Consider the following 27921-nt stretch of genomic DNA (forward strand, 5'->3'; position numbering starts at 1 on the left):
CGTCACAAAATAGATTCAATTTCAGGTACGCGCAGCGCCATGTTCAGGGATTCAGAACGAAAGCAACGAAACTTCGGTTGACGTGTTTCAGCCCGATGACATGCTCGTGAATACATTGCTTTTAATCCAATAGAGACGTTGCTTTCGACTTCGAGACGGCTTTGCCGACAAATACTACTTATTTGTTAATTCTGCATGCTGATCACGTTGGGACATTTCTGTGGTGAACAACCAGTCTTTATTCGCTCGTACATCATATTACATTGGTCATTGCAGTGAATAGTGAGCAGGAAGGGCCACATCACGTCGCAGTTCGTGAGGCACTGAAATGCACGTTTGCAGGCGATTTACAGTAATTTCACCAAGATCCCGATTTTGTACTTAATCCGAAATGTGTAATTGGTTCCTATAACGTCAATGAATTTACTTTGATACCGAGATTTAATAACCGGTGTGAGAAATTGGGACTGCAGTTCCCCTTTAAATCCCCCCGGAAAAGGGGGTCGCTTAGTTTCTCTTGCCTCTACACCCCACTTGAGAGCGTGGGACAACATGGCCAGGCAGCTCCTCGATAGAGCTGGGACTGACAGCAGATGTGTGAGAGGACGCCATGTTTGATTTCGTACACGTTCTCCTGAAACGACATGGAAGCTGACAACAGGCTCTTTTACGTTAGCAGTGAACTAAGACCTTCTCTCCTGGTCGTCCAATAACCCCCTTTAAGTATTAGCTTACATGAAGCACATAGTATTTCTCGTGTGCTCCCTCGGAGCTTTACAAAACTGTTGGTAATGAACCCTGTGCTGCAACAATCTTTAAAGAATGCTTCGCAGACACCTAATGTCTAAATGCAATCATGCAATTAAAATATTATCGGGAAGATGAGATATGGTGGAGGGGGACGATGTTTGTTTTTCCGGGAGAGGGGAACGGTCAAACTAAATTGATGTATCATGGACCATTACTTCAAAATTCACGGTTAGCAATTACCTAATTAAACCCCCTTCTGAAGAGTTTGGGGCGCCCCTTCTACCGCATGTGCAAGCCACTGGCAACCTAATAGTAGCCCATCGCTGAGAAAATGGATTTTCCACACAGAATGCGCCAACGAAATAACACTTATTTTCACTGTGCAACATGAAATTTTAAAAAGGCAGGCAATTATATCGCCATAATATTTTTAGCATCTTAAAAATGTAATAGTAATCACATTCACGGTAAGTGTCATTCTGTTGTTTTCACACGTGGATAATAAAACACGAGCTCTCAGCCGCCAAATCAGTATTTGGCAAGCGGATGCAAGTACATAACCGACTCCACAGTAACTCCAGTTCTGTACTGATTCCAATGGTTTTAATGGGAGAATTATCATCTGAGGTTGCAGGGGTCTCTGGCACTTGGACATGGTTTCTGGATTTTGTTGGGGTTTACTTCAAGAGAGTGACAGGGACCGACTCAATGGTTTACTGCGCCTAAAATACGAATCCCGTCTCCGGTTCCTGCTTAATTCGTCTCATCAGGCCGGTATTTCATTAGTCAATGAAACAATGGTAAAACATAACTATTAAAAACTAAATCGGTAGGCAGAACGTAGCAACAGCATCATTTGTTACTTACTATTGTTACACAAAAAATCAAACTATTATCTGCACTTGTAAACGTTTTGTGTGCTCTCCCAAGTGTTTTAGTACTTACAGTATAATACTGTATCCAGATAATACACAGTCAGAAAACAAACATTAATTTTAAATATATTTTGGAGATATGGCTTTTAGAGACAAAACGCGATTTTTACATTCAATGGAGAGAAAACGAGTAGTTACAGTATATAAATATTGCTTGATAAATCCGATATTTATTCCTCAGAATAAACACCTGCTGGGATTATGTGCGCAGAGCGAAATGTTTATATAAGAGGACGAACTGTGCTTTATGTTTCTGCTTTTAGGGAATATAAACTATCCAGTCTGAAAAATACATTTAGCGGAATGTAAAGATAGTGTTAACAATCTTTGTGGAGAATTAGAATTCTCTCATAAAACACTTAACTATCCCAACATGTAGGATAGATCAGCTACATGAAAGGCTTTAGAGACAAGTGCTTCAAAAGCAAACGCCGGAGTATTTAATAACAAATCATGATATTCACTGTACTACCTCTCCTCACGTGCAAAGTCTGTCTCGCACAATTATTTTCTTAAGCGTTTTAGAAGTTACAAAAGGCACTAGTTACCAATTAGTTACTAATGCCAAAGTGCTACGTACTACTAGTTACATTAGTTACGAATGCCAGAGGGCTTTTGTCATAATTATACTCCAGGCTGAAGTTAGAAAATCATGCGTTTAATACGTATAAAACTAAAATGAAATCATGGCTTAAAGCAAATCACTCCTATAATCATTAATCGTCTGATGTCTGTCAACTTCCGACATATTTATTAATGTAACACTTATTATTTGTGTGCATTATGCCACGTGTAATATCCCTTTTCAATTTAATACACGATATATCTTGAATTCCTGGTATGTTTTGTATGTTTTTTTTCTACGTCTTGTATCTTGTTAATCATGTCCTGCCCAGGGACTAAAGATGTAAATTAGCTGTTAGGTACTGTAGGTGCTTTTAAAGCGCTTTGGAATGTCTCTGTTAAATAAAACTGAAGTATTGGTGAAGCTAATTCGCAGCGCCGCGGACGGTTTCATGAGGGAAGCAGCGGTGTGACTCTGGCGCCATCTACTGGGACATCGTAGCGGCTGCACCATCCCGGCCAGGAGTTCCCGGAAGTAGCGCTGAACTGAAACATTGGCGCCACTGTTTGCAGTTCCTACTGGTGCAGGAAAAACAAACCTATAGTCATGTCAAACTTTCTCCACACTATCAAACAAAATATCCCGCAGAAGGATCCCGAGTGGGCCGTACAGGAGAAGAACCTGAGGCAATGGGGCCTGACAGGTTGGTTGCTGTGGCAGTTATAGTGCTGTGAACGTGTTGATAACGCAAAGATATGCCCAACAAAATAAACACGGAAAGTAACCGAAACCTCGAGACGACTTTTCAAATGCACGAAGTGTCTTAAATAACTGATTGAATCTAACCAGTTCTGGAATATGAATGAAGCCGTGTCCAATTTTCATTTGGCAAATGCATCTTGTACGTAAGCTTTTTCAGTGATAGGCGGAGTCCGACTGCACAGGGAAGTTTGCATGAGACGAAGGGTAAAACAATGTGACAATAAATCGGCTGACAGAACGTAGCAACAACATAATTTTTAACTTACTATTGTTATTTAAAAATCCAAATCTAAAACTCTTATCTGCACTTCTAAGCGTTTTGTGTGCCCTCCCAAGCGTTTTAGTATTTATAATACTGTATCCCATTTCCAAAAAGCTTGCTGCCTTTTTCACTACACTGAAGCCTTCTTTCCAGCTTATGTACTGTATAGTTTCGAGGGCTCATTGATACCTTGAAGTGATCTGCTTGCTTGTTTAGACTTCTGGTTAACTTGTTACTTTGGTTAGTCCTGTGTTTCAAGAACACCTCTCTTCTACGGCACTGGTTAAATAACGTCAGTGTAGAGGACCTTAAACACCTTTCTTGCTGTTTGACATACTTTCCTTTATTTTTGAATAAAGGGACGTTAAAAGCTAAACGGTGTCTGAGAAGCAGAAACAGGCGGGAATGAATATATACACATTCCCCAAATTGCTAGGTTTTCCATCTGCGGAGGTCTGGTTGGATATACTGTATTTAATGCTGCACACCTGAAGAAGGGAGACAGGGTTGATGATCCCAATTACGTTTCTTTTTTATTTAAAAAATAAAATTAAGCACGTATAAGAAATGAAAGCACATTTTAAAATGGAAAGCTGCCTGGGATTATAAAGCTACTGGAACAGCCACCAGAAAAGACTGGAGTCCTCAGGACCTAGGAGGACTGCACATCGGATTTGACAGTCAGCATGCCTTTTTAACGATTGAGCCGGGTTACTTTATAGAATTGCGAATTGCTCCTCCTCGTTCCCATTTTCTCATATATCCATCCATTTTCTAACCAATTCATCCACCACAGGCTTGTGGGGAGAGCTGGAGTCTATCCCGGCAAGCAACAAGCACAAGGCACATACAGGACACCAGTCCATCAAAGGGCACATACACACATGGGGAGAACATACAAACTCCACACAGACAGCACCCCAGGAATTGAACCAAGGGCCCCAGAACCGTGAAGCGCCCCCACGCCACCCTACATGTTATTATGGTTTCTTGTAACTCAGTGTGGCAGGCCAGCTGGCTCGATGCATTAATTTCAGTTGACCTGTGACTAGAGGTCCTTAGGCCCTTAATCACATGTATATAGATTCACCTATGGTGGATTAGTGAATTAATTAGATAATTGGTTAAGGGTGAGTGGCACATTCTCACAGGGGTGTCAGGTAGCCTAGATGTGGTTTATAAAAAGTTCCATAGTGATAGTTGGGGTTGGGCTAGCTGGAGTAAGTGGTCTTGGCGCTTATTATAGAACTGGACTTGAAATACATCTGTATTTCACAGTATTTTCTTCCCTTCATTTTTTGTCCATTAGCTCGGGCCTCATAAGCCCCCCCAGGGAGATATTGGCCTGTCACTCTCAACACAGCCATATTGTCTGTGACTCATCAGAAGGGATTTTAACTCATCCTGGAATTGCCTGTGTTTCCACAAGAGTGGAGCTGGTTCCTTCAGTGTAATTGGAGGTGCCGCCCACCCCAGCTGCGAGTTTTTCTGCTTGGGAGGAGTACAGCAGGGTCACGTGATTCCAAGGTTATCCTCTTCAGCCCCTCAAGACAGAGTCAGAAGGCCACAAGTCTTACCACAAGGCCCCTGCATTCCCATCCTCTCCTGTAGATGGATGGATCAGCTCTCTTAAATCGGACCCCTGTGACCAGCACAGACATTGAAGCCCACTAGTTGTCTGTGTCGGTTTGTGCAGTTGAAAATAGTGTCTGTTTTCCACCTGTTTTCAGCCCCCTTCCAATGACAACAAAAGTCACATCACCCCCGAAGGTACGAAGGTACAAAGGTACCTCAGATTTTGCTTTCAACAGCACAGACCAGCCACAAATGGAGCACTAACAGTTAGACCAATTTGGTTCTCCTCCTGTGTTCTAGAGGGGGAGCTGAGTGACATCACATCCCTGAAAAAAAACAGTACTGTATCTCAGAAATGAAAACAGCACAAATGCAACTTTCAAAGGCACAAACCAGCACCAGAAAGAGCACAAGCGAATGCCCTGGCTTTTATTGTTTGTGCTATTTGTAGGGGGGCCAGCTTCACAGAGCTGGATGGATACCATTCTTACATATGGGTTATACACCTGATCTGTTGGCAATTCTTGCGTGACTCACAATTTATTTCAGAGTTAATGGAGAGCTCACAGAGTTGGCACCAGCTTCTGTTGTGTCCTAGCAACAGCTCAAATTATTTTAAATTAGGGTACAAACAAGGGTGTGAGACACAGGAAAATGAACTGGTCTGTAAGGTCTCCCCTCACCGGAGTACTTGGAGATGTCTAAGAAGGCCAAATTAAGGGATTTACCCAACCAAAACTTGCCCCCAAAGTACCCAGAATTTAGAAACCTGCCAGTTTTTGTTTTTCAAATGTGTGTGTGATGTTTCCATCCATGCTCAAAGTTGAAACATAAAACTGATTGCCCCTTTAATGATAGAGATAACAAGAGTGAATAATGCTTCTGCAAAACGATGCTCTAATTCACACAGAAGTGCCAATTGTGAGATGGTAAAAAGAAATAATAATGGCACACAATTTATCTACAACTGTACGTGCGCAGCATTTCAGATAAATCACTGCCCTGTTGTCTGATTCCTCAGATCTTGGAAGCTAAGAAAGGCTGGGCCGGGATAGCTTTTGGGTGGGATATCTGTAAAGATCCCAGGGGACCTAAATCCAGCAGGTTTTGAGAGTCACCATTAAATCAACCAATTTTCAAAGATATTGAACAATTTCATTTTGATCAATATAACATGTGACTTAGTGATCATTTGGAACCCAACACTTATGTATTCTTCAGGTCTCAAGGACAAAAGGTCTTTTAATTGAACAGACTCGGAGTTTAATGCATCAGTAACATAAAGACGTTGTCTTCTTGTTTACTTGTATTGGGGCTCCCCAGGATTAGTTTGCAGGGCTCTGTTGTAAGTGGTGTTTGTGAACCAGTAGGTGGCGCCGTTCTCTGTGGATTAGGATTTTCAATCCAGTGCCACAGTATGGTGACCAAGGACACTTGGCTGTAGCAGGTGCTGTTTATCCAGTGAGAGACTTGACTGCTTGGTCAATAAAGATCCCATGGCACTGTTTGTGAGATTTAAGAGTGTCCTGGTTAAATTTTCCTTTGGACCTGGACAGTGTGGCCTCCCTAACTTACCTGCTTCATTCAACAGAGGAAGCAATTTCACTCGCTTCTGTACCTGAACTGCTGGGCGTTATCCAGGTAGGGGGTGCACTTCAGTGGTTGATGTGCTATAAAGATGGAAGGAATTATTATTAATGGTAACTTTTAACCTTAAGCATTTTAATTCAATCGGCTTCTGTATGAGTTGCACATGATTAAAGGAGCATAGAAGCAGTACAGTTTTAAAGAGAAACAACATCTGTAGTAAAAAGGTTTCCATGTTAATTGGCGGAGCTAATGGCAGCCTTTCTCCTCTCAGGGATCAAGCTGAGGTCCTACCAGCTGGCTGGCGTGGGCTGGCTGACTCAATGCCTGAAGAATCAGCAAGGCTGTATCCTTGGGGACGAGATGGGCCTGGGAAAAACCTGCCAAGTGTGTGATGACTCTCTTATCTGTGTTAACCAGTGTTGTTCTATTGGGATGAGTTACAGTCATAGGAGTAACAGTAAGCATTAGTATTAGTGGTTGGCATCATAGTAGTATGCTCTCCAGAAGCTAAAACTGTACACTGTAGTAATTCGGAACAGTATGTAGAAATTGGAAAAAGGAATCTGCGCTCAATAATCTTTTCAGTGACCATGTTTGTTTCCTGGGAAGCTCCATAAAGCGTTCAACTGGTCAGCCCAGCACACCTGGTGAATTCTGGGCTAATGTGGGCTTTTCTCTGATGACTGAGGATTAAAATCCTATCAAGCTTTTCCAGGGCTTCAGTAGTTAGCAGGTTTTGCACTTCCTAGGCAATGCAGGAACACAGAGCCTGACGAGTCAATTCTGGATGTCCGTTAGTTTATCGGTTCAGCCTGGCTCTGTAGGGTGAATGGTCTGTCTTTTGGTTCACCAGGCCTGTCTTTGGGACTGGCTCAGCCATCAGACAGAAATATAATCCTCTCTGTCTTGCTGTACATGTTCAGACTATCTCCCTGCTGCTGTATGTATCCGGGGCAAAGAAAGATCAAGGTCCTTTTCTGGTTCTGAGCCCGCTGTCCGTGATGACCAACTGGACGGAGGAGCTGCAAAGGTGAGCACATACTGTCACTACCGAACACCTGAGACTGCCTTTTAAAAGTCACCGCATTTTGAATTAACAAACCCATTGACATTTTACTGTAGCTCAGTCTGTCCTTGCGCCAGCTCTGTGTATCGCCCTGCTGCACGGCAGCTCTGTGTATCGCCCTGCTGCACGGCAGCTCTGTGTATCGCCCTGCTGCATGCCAGCTCTGTGTATCACCCTGCTGCACGCCAGTGTTGCTTCACCCCTTGTTTAATTAAATGCTTGAAGCTTGTTATCTCCTGTTTTTGTGAAGACTTGTGTGAATTTGGTGAATTATTTAATTATATTTATTGTCATTAGAATTGTTTAATTTAGAATGACTGAATTGCTCAATAGTGCTAACCCCCCATATTAATGCTAAGTCATCCTTTCTGCTTTTGGCATTAACCCATTGTTTGTGCTGAGAATGAAAGAGCCTTGCCTGTCTATTGCTTTAGATTTGCCCCAAGCCTGTCTGTGGTTTGTTACTCTGGAAATAAGGAGACAAGAGCTGAGCTGCAGAAGGATCTGAGGAACAAGCAGTTCCACGTACTGCTCACTACCTACGAGGTGAGGACCTGGCAGACCTCAAGGGGTATGTAGGACAAGATGAACAGGGGGTCATTAGACCATTATTAGACAATAGAAGATGGGTGTTCAGGTAGATAAAGGCCCATGATCTGTGTATTTTTTCTGCATGTTCATAAAACCTTTTTCTATCTGGTCCTTTATTGTCACAGCAGTTGTAACTGTCTTTTGTTTGCAGATTTGTCTCAAAGATGCCTCGTTCATGAAAAGGTGAGTGTGCCGTCTCTGCGTCGCAGGTAGCACAGCTCTCCCCCAGTGACAGAGCTAGCCTCCCTGCACACTGCTGTCACAGCATGGAAAATGTCTCTCCCTCTGCATAGCAGGTGGAGGAATGTGAAGTTTATGAAGTGCTAGTTCTTCAATTAATTACTTTAATGGAGAAAAACATTTTTAACATTAGTTTCTCATATGGTATTTATTTGCCCGTGATCTCCCTACAGCTGGTAAAACTTTGAAAACCTGTGCGATATGGAAAACTTCAGCTTCTTATAGTGCTTTTGCTCACTAACAACTGTCACAGCAAACGATATAGTTGCAAGTTTGCAGACTAAAGACATATTAAATTGTAATATGTAATAACTGCCAACGCAAACCCGTCTTTGTGCTTCTGCTTTGCTGTCTGTGTCTGCTTCACACTTGCTGCCTCAGGAAAGGACTGTTCTGCGTCCTGCCAGCTTGCCTTGGCAGAAGCAGGAATGAAAGTGCTCTGATTCTAGTGTAAAAGACAAAATGAACTGTTAGCCTGTGCGCTTTCCAGAGCTCTAACTGGATAATGCTCTGCAAGGGCCACTTCACGAGCAGAGGAGCACCACAATGCAATCACTGCATCACAGAATCTTTTGCCTGCTCTTCGGTTGATAGAGGCCGGGGACAGAGGGCTGGCGACTGAAGGCCATGCTTTTTGCTTTTGCAGGTGGCAGTGGAGGGTGCTTGTTGTGGACGAGGCCCACAGGCTGAAGAACCAGAACTCTTTACTGCACAGAACCCTGTCCGAGGTGCCTATGAGCCGCCCCCCCGCCCCTTCAGGTCGCTTGTGCGCCTGGGCTGTTTCAGTAACGCCGATCCCATGAAGCCCCGCGATCCCTGATGTGATATAAACGCGACAGCCTCTTCTAGTGAAACCTGCTTTCGAAATTCACACCTGTCTGGTCTCTTGATCTGATAACTGGTCTGATCCAAATCTATTTCGAGATAAGTACATGCTGGTACCTCTTGAGCAGGTCCAATCCAAAGGGCGTACCAATCCAGTCCATCTTCCAAAGTATCTCCTGGAACAGATTTGTGCATTCACTGCGATTTTTAAAATGCTTTTGAGTTGTATTTGAGCATTTGTGTTTGTTGCGATTTGCAGGCAAAGTTGAGGACTCTAATGAAAATGCTCTTTTTACATAAGCCACAAAATACTGAACATCTGTCTTGCGGTCATGCTGTCTGCAGGTTGTTAAAAAATCCACTGCAACAGTACAGCAAAGAGTACTTGGATGCACTGAAATTGCTGAAAGAGTGACTCACATTATCTCTTTTCTCACTGAGTCTGTACTTGTCAGCACACATCAGTGACACCTGAAGAAGGCTCCACGGCCGAAACGTTGTGTTCTCTTTCTTCTTTTTTTCAGCATGGAATAAACCTAGTACTTGTTCCTACACATCAGCTAAGACTTGGATGTATTTGTGTCATTAGGACAGAGAGTCTGCTGATCTTGAATAGATTCTATGTATTGAAATTATAACATATCATCCATTATAGTGGTCAATTACTCTACTGAACTAATTGAAAGAAAGAAATTCTGTTTGAAAGATAGCTATTGTTAAAAATACAATTGCCTTATCTTCAATTATGTTCTGATTATCATCAGACTATTTTATATTATTTGTTTTTAATTCAAAGTGAATTCATATTTAAGTAAAATATACTTTTTTTTACGTTAAGACGTTTTTACGTGGCGCTCTTTTGGAGCTAAAATAACTGGAGCAAATTTTGCTCTGATGCAAAAACTTGCCTTCATGCAGTTGCTCCCTGTGTGCTTTAGACATGTTCAGAAACAGTTTGTTAGCTCTCGTGTGATGGGAGAGTCTTGATTCGGCATGTCTCCTGTCTGTGTAAGGCAGCAGTCTCCAGCTTGCGAAAGTGAGATAAATAGGTCTGTCTCTGTGTCCCGTGTGCTTCCAGTTTTCGTTAGGGTTTCGTCTGCTCCTGACCGGGACCCCCATCCAGAACAGCCTGCAGGAGGTCTACTCCCTGCTCAGCTTCATCCAGCCCAGTATCTTCCCCCGAGATGAGGTGGACTCCTTCATCAGTACCTACTCACCAGTGCAGTCCCAGCCCGAGCTTGGTACGGCGTCCCTGCCTCTCCACACGTGGGACTTTCCGAGCGCATCACGGAGCACACACAGCAGGCACAGTACCTCCAGTATCCCCCAGGCAAACCTTTCACCCACGGAGCCGGTATCTCCCTGGCCTGCGGTTCTGGGAGCTGTATCCTGCTGTCGTTTTAGGGGAGCCAGGGACCCCACTCTCAGAGCCCTCGCTCGTAGTTTCATTGTGACCCCCGAGTAATTTCTGCTGACCAGACAGTCCTCTAGTGAAAATGATGGTGCTGATTTTGACTGTTTTAGTTGCAGTTTGGAGGACTCTTACTGTTTTCTTCTGCTCTTGGTGTTAACTGCAGTGATGAGCAACGGGTGTAGTTTGGTTTTCTCTCTATCTAAGGTCTTTGGCGCTAACAAAACTGTTCAATTTATTTGCTCAGACTAGATCAATTATTTGTTGTTTTCCAGTTTTTTTTTGGTGGAGATGTAAAGAGACTTACTGAATTTGGTATGATGGCGGTACGGTGAGTGTGCAGTGTATAGTGACGTCAGTGCAGTGACTGAGCGTGCAGTGTGTGATGACGTCAGTGCAGTGACTGAGCATGCAGTGTGTGATGACGTCAGTGCAGTGACTGAGCGTGCAGTGTGTGATGACGTCAGTGCAGTGACTGAGCGTGCAGTGTGTGATGACATCAGAGCAGTGACTGAGCGTGCAGTGTGTGATGACGTCAGTGCAGTGACTGAGCATGGAGTGTGATGACGTCAGTGCAGTGACTGAGCGTGCAGTGTGTGATGATGTCAGTGCAGTGACTGAGCGTGCAGTGTGTGATGACATCAATGCAGTGACTGAGCGTGCAGTGTGTGATGACGTCAATGCAGTGACTGAGCGTGCAATTGTGATGACGTCAGTGCAGTGACTGAGCGTGCAGTGTGATGACGTCAGTGCAGTGACTGAGCGTGCAGTGTGTGATGATGTCAATGCAGTGACTGAGCGTGCAGTGTGTGATGACGTCAATGCAGTGACTGAGCGTGCAGTGTATGATGATGTCAGTGCAGTGACTGAGCGTGCAGTGTATGATGATGTCAGTGCAGTGACTGAGCGTGCAGTGTATGATGATGTCAGTGAAGTGTGTGTGATCATATCAGCACAGTGACTGAGCATGCAGTGTGTGTGATGATATCAGTGCAGTTATTGTGTGTTCAGTGTATGATTATGTCAGTGCAGTGACAATGTTCTGTCGCCTCCCATCATAGCTGGTGAACTGCACAGTGTCCTGCAGCCTTTCCTGCTGCGCAGAGTCAAAGCAGAGGTGGCTGCAGAGTTGCCCAAGAAGACTGAGGTTGTAGTCTATCATGGCATGTCAGCTCTCCAGAAGAAGTACTACAAGGCCATCCTCACCAGAGACCTGGGTAAGCTCACTGCATGTTCCTGACCTTCCAGTAACAGGAGGAGGAGCAGTAGTATTAGTGGCACTGCCAGCTTTAAAAACAAGGAAACTGTATTAATAATATAGAATTCAAAGTTGCAGTAAAATCAGTAGTGATAGATTGGCATGTTTGTTTATTTACAGATGCATTTGAGAACAAACAGGGAAGCAAGACCAGGCTATTGAACATACTCATGCAGCTGAGGAAGTGTGTCAACCACCCATACTTATTTGATGGTAAGAGCTCCTTCCCAGTGCTTGGACCATCCTTCATCCTTAAAGACAGTGACTTGTGTCCTTTATTGTCAGTATCATTTTGCATAAGCTTCTTTTGGGGTGCCCCGGCGATTGGGTACTGTGTTCAATTCCAGGGGTGCTATCTGTGTGGAGACTGCATGTTCTCCCCTAGTTTTAATGGATTTCTTCTGGGTGTTCCTGGTTCATTTGCTTCTGGGAAAATTGGCCCTGATGTGAGTGTGTGCATGTTTGTGTCTGTGTGTGCCCTGCGTTAAACTGGCGTCCCCTCCAGGTTGTATCTACCCTTTGTGCCCATTGCTTCCTGGGATAGGTTCTGGGCCACTGTGACCCTGAATTGGATAAGCAGTTCCTGAAAGTGATGTGATGATGATGACGATGATGAGCTTCTCTGATGACCCTGCTATAGTTTTCCAGTTTCCTGCCTCAGCTTGTACTGTTTCAGTTAAATGCGATTTAGGACGTCTGTTAAAATTCGCAAGGGAGAGAGTGTTTCAAAGGTAAAACGGGGATGTGATTGCGAGCTGTTGTTTCAAATGGTGAGGTCGATTGGCAGAGATGGAACGTTTAAGGTCACACGCATGAGCTCACGGAAAAGTGTGGTTCTCCTCCTGGTACCCAGGGGTGGAGCCGGAGCCTTTTGAGATGGGAGACCACCTCATCGAGGCCAGCGGGAAGCTGCACCTCCTGGACAGCATGCTGGCCTTCCTGCACCACAGGTCTGCCTCCCGTCGTGCCGATTCTTTTCATATAGCGCCTTTCCAGGCGCGTGTCCACTTCACAGAGTACTGGAAATGAAAAGCAGTTTCCATGCAGGAGAGAATCTCTTTAAAAAGCATTAGGAAAAAACAAAAAGTTCTGATGGTCCAGATAGAAAAGAAACAATAACCGTAGATGAATAGCTGCCAAAATTCTTCAACTTTTACACACGCAGTGCACGAGTTCATGCCAGAGCCCATTGTTATCATCTTTACCATCATAAGCTGTTTGCTTCCTGGGTATTTATGTTTTTATTGTCATGATCTTAATGCTTTCATGTGCCGGTCAGGTTAAAGTGACAGATGGTTAGCAGAGATTGCGAGCTGGGAGCTTTATGAGAGAATTGACAACGTAATTTTCAAATTGTTTTGTAGCACTGAAGGAAGCAGTTGAAGGAGTAGTGTGTATCAAACTTAATTTTCATTTTAAAATGGTCTAGGAGTATGATACAGAACACCAAATACTTGTAAAACTTTTTTTAAATTCTGATATTGTGTAAACTTATATTTCTCATACATAAGCCTAGAAAATGTGGGGGTCACATTTATTCATACTGTTTTATTGAATTTGAACCAGAAATGTTTTGTTGATTGGATTGAGATGGTCAGTGTGGGTAACACTATTTTTTTTTTGTTCCTTTTGGGCCTTGGTGATGGAAGTATCATGTTATCATCCATTTTGAAACATCCTGTACATTCAACTGATTTAGTTTTGATGTAAAGAGCAGTTAAATGCCATACTTCTAAAATCAGACAGAAGGTGATAAAATATCGCAAATGGTTCAACCATATTAAACTTGGCACTACTATCATATTTTAACCAAAAAAAGTTCCCCAGACAGCGTAGAAACAGCCTAAGTGCACTGAATATTTAAAGTCGTCCATATCCTCAAAGACACTGACAGAGTCAGCACAGCGGGCTTTTTTCAGAGCGAACAATGGCACTCCAAACAAGGATACAAGTGGGGGTCTGAAACCAGTTACGCAGCCGTGCTGTCGAAGCTGATACACCGACATCTTTCAAAGAAATAGCTTGGGGAGGTTGTCAGATCAATTAGGTTCCAGCAGCAAAGCAAGGTACGGGGGCTGAATGGACTCTGATTTGGTTATGTTTGTTCGTCTCACGTGTTGTGGTGTTTTGGTGGTTGCCAGGAGCCATCGAGTGCTGCTGTTCTCTCAGATGACACGGATGCTGGACATCCTGCAGGACTACATGGAGTACAGAGGTACGGAGGATTGCAGGAGCTCCGCAGTGCAGCTCCTTCATCGGCCCCTCACTCGGCACCTAGTCGTAGCAGCACAATCCTGTTCTCTGCTTTGACACGGGTCCCTGTCAAGCCTGCATTTGCAGCTGTTCCAGATTGCAAATGTAAAAAAAAAAAGATCATCTCTGCTTTTCTGTCCAACTGGTTCAGATCTCAATGCACGTAGATATATAGTGTAACTCAACAGGCAGAGCTGACGTCTGCAACACACTGTAAATCAGGACCTTACACATTCCTTATAGACTGCAGCAGCTCGCTAAAATCACTATGGGATTCACTACACTACACTACATCACTACAGCAGCAGCCAGTATTGCTAGTAGCAAGTTCAAAGACCCAAAGTACTGTTCTGTGCCATTGACACAGGGACACCCTGCAGGAGACTGTGTCAGTGCATTGCACTCAGTGATCCTACAGAGTCGCAGACAGTAAACAGGAAACAAGTAAATGCAGGATAAGGCAGAACCACATCACCAGCTGATGGCTTACACTCTCTTCCCACTTATTTGAGATTAATCAAATAATCTTCTTACAATATTGGGTTGTAGCCGGTTTTTCCCATTTTCTGATGCTCTGGGATTTTTCTGAAGTGAAGGGCTGCCAGCAGTAGGCCCTCTACTGTTTCCTAAGCATCCCTAAGAGAAGGGATCAATCCAGAATTATCTCATCAGAGAGATCTCTGTTGCATTGACTTGGTGGCAACTTCTAACAGACTCACCCTAGTGCCCCCTCTACCTCTTTTTTCCCCAATTTTGACAGCACCATCACATGTGTGGGTGGTAACTAATGAAATGTATTGAAATTAAAGTTTTTCTAGACTTGTCTGAACACAAACTTTTTCACCAAAAAACTTTAGTTGACAGAAAGCAAGGTACTTATTACAGCGAGGATATACTGTATCCCTGCCCTTGGCACTGATGTTGAAGAAGGTTTAGGCTTTGATTAGCAGTGGTGTTGAGTCAGTATCCCCCTGTCTTCCCTACTCTATACACAACTAATTACGTTCTCGACCATTCAAACCAAGAACAGAATATGGAAATAGCACAAATAATTAACCAACTGCCTATTTAACGGCTTATAAAAGACATTCTCATGATATTGTGTGTCCAGCATGGCTTTTTAACAAGAATATGCTGGGAATCATCTTCTGTGCTTCTCATGGAACGTGCACAAACGGGTTGCCTCTTGTATGGAAAATAAAATTCAGGCGAATTGTAACGTTGTTAGAACTTAAAGGTCCACTTTGACAGCTTAAAGGCTCAGAGCTTTGATTAAGGAGAATGGCTTCGATTTCAAGAGAAGTAGAGATTGTATCTGTTTGTCAGATATCTGATTCCACTGTCTGCTTCATCTTCCTGTGGCGACACCTGATAGACTGGAAATGTGGAAATTGTGCGTGTGCATACAGCTCTGATTGAGCAGAGCATGCACAGACAGTGCACCGCACAAATGACCCTGTGATATATACTGTATAAAGCCAGTTCTCTGGTGTGGTGGTGAGGGCAGCTCAATGATTGAATTGCAAAATATATCTGCAGAGGAAAAACCATTCAGCGGCCTCAAGTGTCTATTCCCTTCTGTATGGTGGGCAAAAACTTTGACTTAATACCTTTTATGATGCCAAGAACTGGCTCATTTCTCTGTCTATGTTAATACATCTAACCAAATTGTGTGTGGGCTGCCAGAACCTTTTAGTAATGACCTTGTTATGCTTAAAGATGAGAACTAAAAGCTCAGTCCGTGAGGCCCTTGGTTGAATAACTGATTGATTAATTGATAAATTAATTGATTGATTAAAAGTGGTGTTGGCTTCTTTGTCTGCTAGGTGCAGAGGAATTCCTTTCTGTTCTTGCCTGAATAGTGAAACAGAGGCTGACCAAGCAGCGGTCAGAGAGCGTGAGTTTCCACTCTCTGTGTGTGTTGAGGGTGCTTGCCATCGTGACGCTGCTGTCTCTCCCCGCTCCCTACAGGCTACAGTTACGAGCGGTTGGACGGGTCCGTGCGCGGAGAGGAGCGTAACCTCGCCATCAAGAGCTTCAGCCACCAGGACGTGTTTGTGTTCCTCCTGAGCACCAAGGCTGGTAAGTTTTACTCTGCGTTTTCGCCTCAGCAGCACTGTATATGAAAAGGCACTCGCGATGCACTGCAGGCTGCGTGTTTTAAGCTGTGTGAAATTCCACCGCTGGATTTCAGAAGCAAGTGAGTGCAGCAGTCTGGAATCCCTGCTGAGAGGTCTCCACCAACCCCCAGCGCAGGAGAGGAAAGGCTGTCTCTCGTATCCAGGCAAAGAATCGTGCTTTAGGGCATACAGATCAGTTTTGCTTGGTTCACGATTAATGGAAACTTCATTTGAAAAACCCGTGCTGCTTGAACTTTCCTTACTTCGAGCTGACTTGCGGTGTGATTACGACAGGATTGTGTTTTGCAGAAAGCAGTCTTTATTTTTTTATTGGTTCCCATTTTGAAATAGCCGAATGCAGGAGCACGAGGGTTTGAAAACCCCATCCTCCTTCTGGCACTAGGGCATGGCTGGGCGTGGAGGGAGTAGTCACACAGAGAGAGTGAGTAAGAGGCTCACAATACGATCTGTATTTCTGTTAACAGGTAAAAACCCATCAGGTTTCCGAAGCCACTTGACTTGTTGAGACTGAAATCGTTAGTCATCCTTATTTGCAGACAAAGGTCTTTTGATGGGCGACTCAGGACCCTTACTGTCACTAAACAAACCTGTCTGCTTTAGTCTCCAGACAGACTGGGAGTCAAGCTGTCAAGTCATTTGGTACTGCCAGCTGTAGCTCCTATTGCTCGCTGCCTGAGCAAGCACTGTTACCTGGAAAAATAATACTCTTGTGTATAATAATTCACCTGGTGCTAGCATTATAACACTCTTAAAGCAAAGATTCCCGGTTACAAAGACTGACAAACCTCCTTTCTTTCTTCTGGCAATATAAAATTCCCTTAATCATCCAGCAGGTTCTCACATTTGTATTACACAGTATTTTGAGTCACAGCGGGGTAGTGGTTAGTATATCTGCCTCGGAGCTCTGGGCCCCTGGGTTCAATTCCTGGGGTGCTATCTGTATGGAGTTTTTATGTTCTCCCCATGTTTGCATGGGATTTCTCCAGGTGCTCCAGTTTCCTCCCACACTCCAAAGACATGCTGGTAGGTAAATTGGCTCCTGGGATATTTGTCTCTGGTGTGAGTGTGTGTGTCTGCCCTGCGATGGACTGGTGTCCTGCCCTGGGTGTATCCTGCCTTGTGTCTGTTGTCTGCCAGGACAGGCTCTGGCTCCTCTGCGGCTCTGTATTGGCTAACATGGTAGGAAAATGGATGGATTTATTTTGAGCCAGTTCAATTGCTAAAACAACAGAGCATCGTTCACAGTTCTCAGAACATTTACAAACAAGAGGAAGCCATTCAGCATTTCCACGTAAGTTGTTTTTTTTTTGTAGCTGATTGATGCAATGATCTCATCTGGCGCCAACTGGTTTGTTCAGGGCATGGCTGGACAGATTGACTTTCCTGCTGTACAGGATTGTTTCTGACCCAGTCTGCAATCTAGGACCATTCGCAACAAGATTTGCAATTTTGTCTTTGTGTTCCCATGTGTGTGAGACAAAATCCTTTGTGTGAGACCAGCTGTACCCTTCCCCCCCCATTACATTTTGACACTAGACACTCTTTGTTCATGGTTGTTGTCTTTATTTGCACTGTGAAGTATTCTGGAAAATGTTTTAAACTGAAAGCAGCAAAAGTTTGTAGTTGTGGAAATGAATCTGTTTTTCTTCTTCCTGTCTTTTGGTGTTTAGTTGAGCCGGAATGAGTGGAACATTGACTTTGCTCAGTAGAAATGAACAAGTAAACCACTCTTGGGAAGGGGGGGCAGATATGTTTCCCAAGACTGGGCTAAAAGTGAGGGTTTTCCCCAGGGGGAGTGGGGATGAACCTGACGGCCGCGGACACGGTGATCTTTGTGGACAGCGACTTCAACCCCCAGAATGACCTGCAGGCTGCGGCCCGCGCCCACAGGATTGGACAGACAAGGTACCAGCAACAAACTCTGCTTGCTTCCCTCATTTCCTCCTTCATCTCCGTCTCTCGTCTTGTATGGGAAGTACGTGTGTTTCCATTTCCTTGCCACTGAACTTTCAAACGGGTGGTATGGTGGCGCAGCGGTTGGCATTGGTGCTTTGCAGTTGTAGCAGTGCAGGAGGGAGAGGAGCCAGACTGGAAGAAAAGGAGAGCAAGCCCCAAAAGACAACTCAATGACAATTCAATTTTCTTATTGTGTATGCTTCATATAAATGCTTATAGTTAATATTATATTGCTACATGACTCTATGAAGCTTTAGTCCAGTTGATTCTTGAAGATGGCAGACTGAAGATGGCAGACTGAAACATAAGAAGAGTTACAAGCAAGAGCACATTTTTTCAAGCAAGTCTGCTTGATAGTAGTTCATTACATACAGATCTCATTCTTAAAAGAAACCTGGGTATCAGCTTTGACAACATACCTTGGTAGCTTGTTCCACACTCCTTCAACGTTTTTGGTAAAGTGTCACTTTAGTATAGCGCTTAGCTGAAAAGCATGTGATTATACTGTATGTAGTCTCATTCTCTGGTATATTTTCCTCTGGACTTTGGCAGGCCAGTGAAAATAGTCCGCCTGCTTGGGAGAGACACAGTGGAGGAGATTGTGTACCGGCGCGCCGCCTCCAAGCTGCAGCTCACCAGCACGGTGATCGAGGGAGGGCAGTTCTCTCTGCTGGAGCAGGCAGAAGCCGCCTCAGCAGGTCTCCAGGTAACAGTGCTCTCTGAGCACAGCCCTGGAAGTGAGCGTACCCTCAGGAGCTCTCTCTTCAGGCAGGAGTTTTAAAAACAGTCATCTAAAATTGGGAACGTCTTGTTCTTAATGCGCATGTAACAAGAACATCTCACCTGACAGTGTTTGAACCGCATTTATGTGTTGCAGTCCAAACTGGATGACGCTATAAATAAATGTGTTTGTTAATATGCATTTCTTTTAAATGTTGTGCAGTTCACATCTTATGTGCAGAGAAACAGGTTTTATATGAGTAATTCCACTAAGCCAGGCGTGAGTAGTTTTGTTTTTTTTGTTTCGGTTGAAATTTCTCCTTGTTTTCTGAGAAGCCTGAGTGCTCAGCAGCAGGTCAGACTGGAGTAGCATGTGTCGGTGACCTGTGTGCTCTATCTTCCTGCGTGCTGTGGGCGGATCTGTCCCCGGCAGCTGAGCGAGATCCTCAAATTTGGAGTGGACAAGCTCCTCTCGTCGGAGGAGAGCTCCATGCAGGACGTGGACCTGGGGATGATCCTGGGACAGACCCAGCGGGGCCAGTGGGTGACGGACGGGGATCCTGCCCTCCCTCGTGAGGACGAGAGCTCCGATATCGAGGGTCAGAGTAGGTGTTAATGAAATTGTTCCATTTTTGTGTGTTTTCGGCTGTTCTGCTGGTTGTACGGAGGCGCTGTGCTCTACTGAAATAAGCAACCCTAGCAAGGAGAAAACACAACACAGAGCCCAAAACAGAGCAGATGCAATCAGAAGCTCCATCTGCGGCACCCAACACAGACAGTCCAACAGGAATGAAGGTTATGCCAGGGGCTTGGAGGTAGTTTGAAAAAATCTAAAGTATTTGGCAGGGCTCTCCATGCCTCCAGGTTTAAAAGTACTGATTTGCCTCTGCAGTACTGCTGCTATCCTGAAAACGTGACGCAACATGAGATGCATAAAATAACCATAGCAAGTCAACCTATCACACTCTGCACTGCAGCGGACTCGTTGCATTTTAGTTGTAGAGAAGCAAAAAACAGTAGTTTGTGCGCTGCTTCTTTGACTACTACTGTTCCTCTTTCCAGCACACATGTATCTATATGAAGGCAAGGACTACTCCAAGGACCCTAGCACAGAGGACAAGAGGAGCTTTGAGCAGCTGCTGGACCTGCAGAGGGCTCTGATGGAGAAGGCAGGGACAGAAGGACGAGCTCTCCGGAACAAATCCAGTGTAAGATGCTTGGCCCTCTTGCTCTCTTTGGAGAGCACGAGGCATATCGCTCATGATGTAGAACGTAGCGGTCACGACTGCTAAACAGAAAGAGAAGCTCTTATCCCTGTATGAGGCATGGAGAGCATCTGTGGTAATACTTTCAGGGGCTTTCACACACCCAGAAGAACATGGGAAGTCAGGGCCCCTGCTAGACTTGTGTACGCCTTTGTTTTGTGATCCCAGAGGTTAGAGAAGTCCAAGAGACGTTGCTCTGGAGCCTAGGGCCTGGCAAGCCTGGCTGCTCCGTGCGTCTCTTGAGTCCACTGCCAACCTGCAGGTCCTCCTCTCCTGCCCCCTGGGGGCTCCGCTCCGCAGGAAGAGGGTGCTGAGCGAGGAAGAGCTGGAGCAGAGGCGGCAGAGGAGGAAGGAGGCCGCGGCCAAGAGGGCCAAGCTGCGGGAGGAGAGACAACGGCAGAGGGAGGAGCAGCAGCACAAGAAGAAGTAAGGCCGCCGCCTTCTGAAATCACAGCACAATGGAAGCCTGTCTTAGATCTGAAAGGGAGCGGTATATCAGACTCTGCTCTATAGCTACAGTATAGTCATATTGCCTTGCCTATCTAAAATCAGGGAAAAAAGGGCCAGTTGTGTTGTTTTGTAGACAGTAATTATATTCTGTCTGATCTGCTGTTTGGTTTTCAGGGCTGTTCTCGGAATGGTTTATTACAGCAGCTTTAAATGTTCTCAGCGATACTGAAATGGCTCTCAACAAAAACCTACTTCTGGTTCTTACTCTATAGGTTTATCTTAAGCTTTGATCATGTGGATTCACCATTCTTCTGAAAGAGATGTGCTGTACTAGTCTTGATATGAACTCCCTTGGATGGTTTCAGAAATGATGGTTTGTAATCATGCAGTGTGTAAAATCTGAGAGATTTCACAACCTCTTCTGTTCATTGAGGTAGTTCCTCAAGGTTACATCCTAGGTTCCACTCTTTTCTCCATCGGTATTAATAATATTGGTCACGCAGTGCATAACTCTCATACCCACCATAGTATTAAATTATATTATATTCCCCTCTTTATTGTGACTGATTTGCAGCTTAATTTCAATAAACTTCAGAAGGCTTTCTGTGAAACGTCTGCTAAATGCTGATACACTGACACCCACTGAAAACGACTTCCTTTGTATCTGTTCAGGTGTATGATTAAAGATGAAGAGCCAAGTCCTAAAACAATTTACAGTTACAAACTGAGTGGGTATAAAGTAAAAAATGTTCATTCCAAATTCCCAAAAAAGTATTGGATCTCTCCCAAGTTGGTTCGGGGATGATATAGAAAGATAAATATGCAAGTACACCTCTAACCTGTTGAGCAGGTTTGATACCGTTTTGACATGCGCTGGAGATGACAGTCTGCCGTGTCCCCTCTGAGTTCACCTGTCTTCAGTTCCTGTGCTTTGTGCCCACGTCCAGGATGGCATGGTGGGAGTCCAGAGGGTACCGCTCTCTGTGCGTGCCCTCGGAGGACAGCGAGGAAGAGGAGGGCGGGGAGGAAGACGATGTGAGCCTGGCCTCCACAGACTCGGAGCACACCGGGCTTCGCTACGTGCTGGGGGATGTGACTCACCCTGAGGCTGCCCGGGAGGACGCCATCATCGTGCACTGCGTGGGTACGGAAGGGGTCAGGGCAGGGACACCCTGCTCCAACATGGTAGCCCTCCTGCCATCAGCTTCTAGCTCCTGCAGATATGTTGTAACTAGTCTCACAGTTCAGTGAATGTGCTCTCAATGCTTCTCCTGTGTGTGTGAGGTGGGATTGTGGGTTGTGTTGCAGTGGATGTGCTCTCAATGCTTCTCCTGTGTGTGTGTCAGGTGGGATTATGGGTTGTGTTGCAGTGGATGCTCTCTCACTGCACTCCTCCTGTGTGTGTGTGAGGTGGGGTTGTGGGTTGTGTTGCAGTGGATGCTCTTTCACTGCGCTCCTCCTGTGTGTGTCAGGTGGGATTGTGGGTTCTATTGCAGCGGATGCTCTCTCACTGTACTCCTCCTGTGTGTGTGTCTTGTGTGTCAGATGACTCTGGGCACTGGGGCAGAGGCGGACTGTTCACAGCGCTGGAGGTGCGGTCAGATGAGCCCCGCAGGAAGTATGAGCTAGCTGGCAAGATGAAAGGTAACCAGACGCCTCATCCAATTGCAGGGATAGACCCAAGCCTCCCAGTGCACTGCAGTACAGTGTAGTTCGGACTTCAAAAACTGCAGGCTCTTGCTTCTGGCGGTATAATAAATTTCACTCATGTGCAATCTGGGCTAAATCTGCACTCACGGTAAGGACCAGAGATAATGTGGGAAGCAGTAACCAGAGAGCTACTGACCTGTTTCGGAGGGGAGCTGGTCTCCTCATCCAGTTATTAACAGTCACTAATTACCATGATGTGGTCATACTTTTTTACCGCTAATATTTTTTTAAGAAAGTATAAACCACAAATAACATGGCTTTTAGTGGGGATTATTAAGGTATTTAATTATATGCTGTATATACAATTATATACAATTCTGTTGTAGTTTGGATATATATGGAAACTTCCCTTTAAAAGTGACCAGAGGAGGTAATTTTCTTGTAGTGTTCAGAGGTAATAGACTATTTGCTTTCCCTGTGGCACAGGAAAACAAAACCACCACCTGTTCCTCAGTTTTGTCCTCATGCTGACTTGGGCGTTATTGTTACACTGAGCCCAAGCAGACCACCCTGCAGAACGGGCTGTGTGACCCACTCTGTGATGGTCTGCACACACATAGCAGAACGAGCCTTTCTGCACTCATCCTTCTGTTACCCTTCACATGGGACAAGTCGGACAGCATGGTGTTGCAGTGGTAAGCAGTGCTGCCTCACGGTGCAGGGTTCGATTTCGGACATTGAGTGCTATATGCACGGAGTTTGTACGTTCTCCCCATGTTCATGGGATTCCTCTTGGTTCTTCGATAGATTGATTGGGTTCTGGAAAAATTGGCCCTGGTGTGCGTGCATGTGTGTTTGTGTCTGTGTGAGCCCTGTGATGGACTGGCGTCCCACCCAGGGTGTACCCCGCCTTGCACCCATTGCTTGCTGAGAGAGGCTCCCCCATGACCCCAGTTTGAAAGAAGATGGATTGATGGCAGAAGCCCCTAAACAACATAACACTGTTGAGCTGTGAAATACTACTGATGGAGAGAAATTATGACAGAAACACATTTAAAAACAGGACAATATACAGGTATATTCTTTCAATTTTATATGACATTCATTTCTTAATGTGTCTTTACGAAGACAAAATCTCTGAACTATGTGAGAAGAGTACCTTGACCTTGAGATTTAAAATTGTTTTTTTATTGCAGACTTGGATCTCGGTAGTGTGCTGTTGTTCCCCATTGATGACAAAGAGTCCAGGATGGACGGGCAAGACCTAGTAAGTACTCAGTCCCTCTCTGGGAAAATTAATGGAGGCATTATTACCACGGTGTTCAGTGTCCTTAAGTTTGTACCAAAAACTGAAACCAGATCATCTGTTTTTCCCCAAAGTGGATGAAATCTGGTCTCTTTCAGCTCTGAGATCAGTATGCTTTCCCCGAAACGCTCGCAGCCTTTATTGTAATTTTCCGGGGGATTTGCGATGTCCTGTTCATTGGCCGGTGTGGTTTGTTTCTCAGCTGGCACTGATAGTGGCACAACACCGCGATCGCTCCAACAGCTTGTCCGGGATCAAGCTCACGGCTCTGGAAGAGGGCCTGAAAAAGATCTACAGGGTGGCCAAGAGGAAGAAAGGTAACCAGGTCAGGATTTCAGGACGGGAGGGAGCTAAAAGTAGATGGAAAAGGCAGGAGTTCTGACTGTAGGCGACCCTCAAGGGGAATTTTCAAAGCGCCAGGCTACTGAAGCAGATTAGCTGGACAGAGATTCCGTCTCTTATGTGCTATACTGCACCACCATGCTATACTTTCAGCAGGGTGGTGCTGTTTTAAATGCTGGCTAGTCCACAAATTGATTAAATCGTTTAAAAAAAGGCTGTTCTGAGATGTTCGTTTTGGTGTTGGGAAACCAAAACGTGGGAGTGCACTGAAACAGAGTGTTAGTTGGCAAATCGGTCATTTTTTTTACAAGTAGATAAAAATGTTAAAATTAAGAAAGAGACATTTGGACAGAATTTACATTACAGGCTTCTTTTACGATGGAAATTTGTGTTTTTAAATCTTGACGAGCACAGGTGTTTGAAGTATGTTTTTCACTGAGCTTACTGACTGACTTCGTGTAGCTGTGGCTGCCAGTTGCCTTGTGACTAGTGCATGCAGTGACGTGGATCAAAGATTGAACCTTAAGGAATAAAGGATTCATGACAGGTTGGTCTCTCTTCTTTCTTAGCAAGTGTGCACCTGCCACGAATCGGACACTCCACCAAAGGGTTTAACTGGTACGGCACAGAGAGGCTGATCCGCAAGCACCTGGCCTCCCGGAGTATTCCCACCTACATGTATCCTTGGTGCCAGGTAATCTGTACAATAACGATGCATAGACAGGCTGCCTATGCTTTGTAATCAAGGAGAAAGCAGGGAACAGCTGCTACAAATTGGAGGGTATTACGCCTGTCTAGTCCCCTAGGTAATTAGTAACTAATAGGTCCAAGAAGCCATGGTATCGTTTTTAAAAGTCAACAGGGTATTGGCTTCAACAACATTGTCTGTGTAGCTTGCTCCAAACTCCCACAACCTTTTGTGCAAAGCACTGACTGCCATACTCACTTTTCCCTGGACTTCTCTATAGTTTCTGCTCGTGCCCTTGGGTTCATGTTCTGCAGTTAATTCTGAAGATATCCATGGGGTTCATTTTGGCAGAGCTTTTGACGATTGTGAGTGCTTGAATGAGGTCCTCTCCTAGTCGTCTCTGTTCAGGTCTAAAAATGTTTTGTTCTTTGATCCTGTCAGTATAGGAAATTCCTTTGTCCAAGAATGTATCTGAATCTTTACCTTGGACTGATGCCAGAGCAACAAGATTTTAGTAATGTGGTGACTGATGAAGTATATAATATCCTAAATTAGGTTTAGGCCAAAGCCTTAAAATGTTTAAATTTTAAGTTGTGATGAAGAGATAATGTACGTACAATACAAAACACAGAATTACTATGCTCATATAGAATAGCAGCTGTCAGACGGAACCTGTGAGTCCTGCCAGCCTCGAGACAAAATCTCATGGGAAAGGCTGGTATTTCTGCAACTGGAGCAAGGGTGTTGAATTTTCAAATACTTTTATGTGACTAAAGCCGTTTTAGAAATAGTGGTTTTAGGTAATATTAGAGTTGACTATTTTCAGCTTTGTGGGGATTCGGTTTTTTCGAGATGGAGTCTGTGATCAAGGACAAAACTATATTTAAAAGGATTTTTATGACCCAGACACTTTCAAACTGAAAAAAAAGATGTATAAAGACTGTTTTCTTCATTGATTTTGGCAGGGCACCTATGTAATGTCTGGAAACAGCCCACACATTGCAGGAGTAACCCAGAAAAAAAAAAACAACCACTAGCATGATGATGTTCTCGGCTCTGAAGAAACTTTCTCAAGTTAACTTTGACTTCTTGTGTTCGGCATGGCAGGCTTTGAATTCAAGAGTGATGATTCATAGGGAAATGTGTAGTTTATGCAATATTGAAGCTGTATTTCAGGAAGGCTGATGATGTTTCTGTATGTACAGTAAGTGGTTCAGACTCCCTGTGTCGGTGTTTGTTTTTTTTCGAGTGAGTCTCTTAGTGGTGTCCATCTAGGTTTCCTGGGCCTGGCCCTTGACTTGGCTGTCAGATATTATTATTCCAGGAAGGGCTCCTCCGTGATGTCCTCAGCCTCTGCCCGCGCATCTCGTGTGAGTGGTCTGTCCGAGAGCAGTGAGGCAGCGGGCAGCTCAGCTCAGAGTGACCCGCAGAGCTCTACCAGCATGGCTGAATTCATGAGTGGAGTCCAGGTGTACTTCTACAACATCGCCGCTTCAGATCGGAAGAGACTGGGCCAATTCCTTGTTACATATCCTTTTTAAAGTTTAAGGTTGTAAATTGACAGTAAACCGAGCAATGCCTTGGACTGTAGCTGCAGAAGAATTGGTCCTGCTGTACTGAACTCAGAGTGTGCAATAGAGGCTTGTTCTGCCCAAATCACTAATAGCTTAGTCATCTAATAGCTGAGGCAGGGATGTTCTTGCGTCATGAACCACAACATAGCTAGGCGTCTTGCTAACAGCCACAAAATATTGCGTAAAAAGGTTAATTCCTTTTGGAAAAATATTCCTGGATTAGAATCAGCAAGAACTGCTGTTGTCTTCTTTATCCTTAGCAAATCAACTGCCTTTGTTTTCAAATCTCTGTCTTTTATACGTAGTGGAACGGATGAACAGAGCCTGATTAAATGGGTATTTCCGGTCCTTTTCATGTTTTTCTTTTAAGTTTTTGTTGCAGTGCGGCTGGTCATTTTATTTGATTCAGCCTCCTTAACAACTGGACACGTACAGCGGCAGCGAAGACGAGGTGATGAGCGCTGAGGTCACACACATCGTGGCTGAGGTGGAGAGCCCATTCCACACGCAGGTGAAGCACCCTCGCGGCCTTTTTTCCCGAATTCTCTGCACCGGCATGCACAGCGTAACTGATTGACCTGCAATTGAGAAGGAGCAATTGTCGTGCCTGTGCTGTCAGCCCTCAAGAGGTGCAAGCTCAAATCTGTGGAACAGCTTGCGAGCAGGGTGATTATAAAAAAAAATTAAACTTGTGCTGAAACGAGTCACCGGCTGTATAAGATAAGATAAGATCCTTAGCCACAGAGCCACCGCACCACCCCTGTATGCTATACTCATGGAAAACTGTTTTCATATTAAGAGTCTCGGAAACAGTGACGCCGGATATGTGAAGTCCTAGTTATTCTCTTGCTGCTGTCCGAACAGCAGGACCCGGTCTCGGGAGGTCAGGGTTAGTCGTCTCTGTCCCCCTTTCAGGCAGATCACACCAGTCTGTCAGCTGCTTGTATCGGGGTTAGGAAAGAGAGATCAGTCAAGTGATTATTGAAGTGCTATCATAAAAATCCCGGTCTGCTAAAATTAGCCTCTGGTTTGTAAAAAGAACACAAAATTACAAGTAAGGCAGACAAAGGTGATATCGCATGCAGTACAACACTGGGCAGTTTTTTGTTTTAAATATTGTAACTTAAAGGGATGGCATTGTGGCGCAGTGAGTAGCATTGGGGACCCTGGGGTGCTATCTGTGTGGAGTTTGTATGTTCCCCTCACATTTGCATGGGTTTCCTCTGGGTGCTCCAGTTTCCTCCCACAGTACGAAGACATACTGGTAGGGTAATTGCCTTCTGGGAGAACTGCCCGTGGTGTGAGTGCTTGTGTGTCTGTGCCCGTGTCTGTGTGTGCCCTGTGATGGAGTGGCATCCAGTCCAGGGTGTACCCTGCCTTGCGGCTCCTGTTGTTTGCCAGGATAGGCTCTGGCTGCCCCGCGACCCTGAAATGGATGAAGCGATTAGAAAATGGATAGAGGAATGTAACATAAAGCAAGTGTTACAGCTTTGGGTGACTGAGAAGTGTCTCTTAGATTTTAGATAAAGTTTGTGACACTGGGAAGAGTAAACGCATCTAGCTTCAGAGGAGAGAGGATGTTTGCTGAGGTCTTTTGTTTCCAGTAATAACTGCTGCCTGGTTCAGGGTTTTCTCCTGGTTTCTCGGAAGCAAGGTAATATGGCATGTGTGCATGCCCCAGCGCTAACACTGTGTGCTGTGTCCTGTGTCTACTGGCAGGAGCTGCAGGCACTCCGGACGCAGTAT

The 27921-nt window shown here is 44.8% G+C and overlaps 1 protein-coding gene across 1 annotated transcript; it reads left to right on the forward strand.

The window, feature by feature from the left end:
• The first annotated feature begins 2770 nt into the window (after positions 1-2770).
• chd1l (chromodomain helicase DNA binding protein 1 like) lies at positions 2771-26247 on the forward strand. Its single transcript, XM_088914407.1, has 23 exons — positions 2771-2953; positions 6711-6823; positions 7363-7469; positions 7940-8051; positions 8248-8279; positions 8983-9064; positions 10240-10402; positions 11634-11789; positions 11951-12043; positions 12684-12780; positions 13972-14045; positions 16055-16165; positions 18015-18129; positions 18733-18886; positions 19334-19505; positions 19963-20108; positions 20428-20591; positions 21563-21759; positions 22161-22259; positions 23462-23532; positions 23774-23888; positions 24483-24591; positions 25911-26247. Exons 1-23 carry the CDS (start codon positions 2857-2859, stop codon positions 26140-26142), a joined length of 2811 nt encoding a protein of 936 aa, XP_088770533.1. The 5' UTR covers positions 2771-2856; the 3' UTR covers positions 26143-26247.
• The last annotated feature ends 1674 nt before the right edge of the window (positions 26248-27921 follow it).

Source organism: Atractosteus spatula, chromosome 4, assembly GCF_055471065.1.
Source record: "Atractosteus spatula isolate fAtrSpa1 chromosome 4, fAtrSpa1.hap1, whole genome shotgun sequence".
NCBI lineage: Eukaryota > Metazoa > Chordata > Actinopteri > Semionotiformes > Lepisosteidae > Atractosteus > Atractosteus spatula.

What these genes read in the sequence shown, in the direction of transcription:
- chd1l (XM_088914407.1), top strand. Translation starts at nt 2,857, where the DNA reads ATGTCAAACTTTCTCCACACTATCAAACAAAATATCCCGCAGAAGGAT. An exon ending in TGGACGGAGGAGCTGCAAAG is followed by an intron (nt 7,470 to 7,939) that starts GTGAGCACATAC and finishes CTATTGCTTTAG; the next exon opens with ATTTGCCCCAAGCCTGTCTG. An exon ending in GGACTACATGGAGTACAGAG is followed by an intron (nt 14,046 to 16,054) that starts GTACGGAGGATT and finishes CGCTCCCTACAG; the next exon opens with GCTACAGTTACGAGCGGTTG.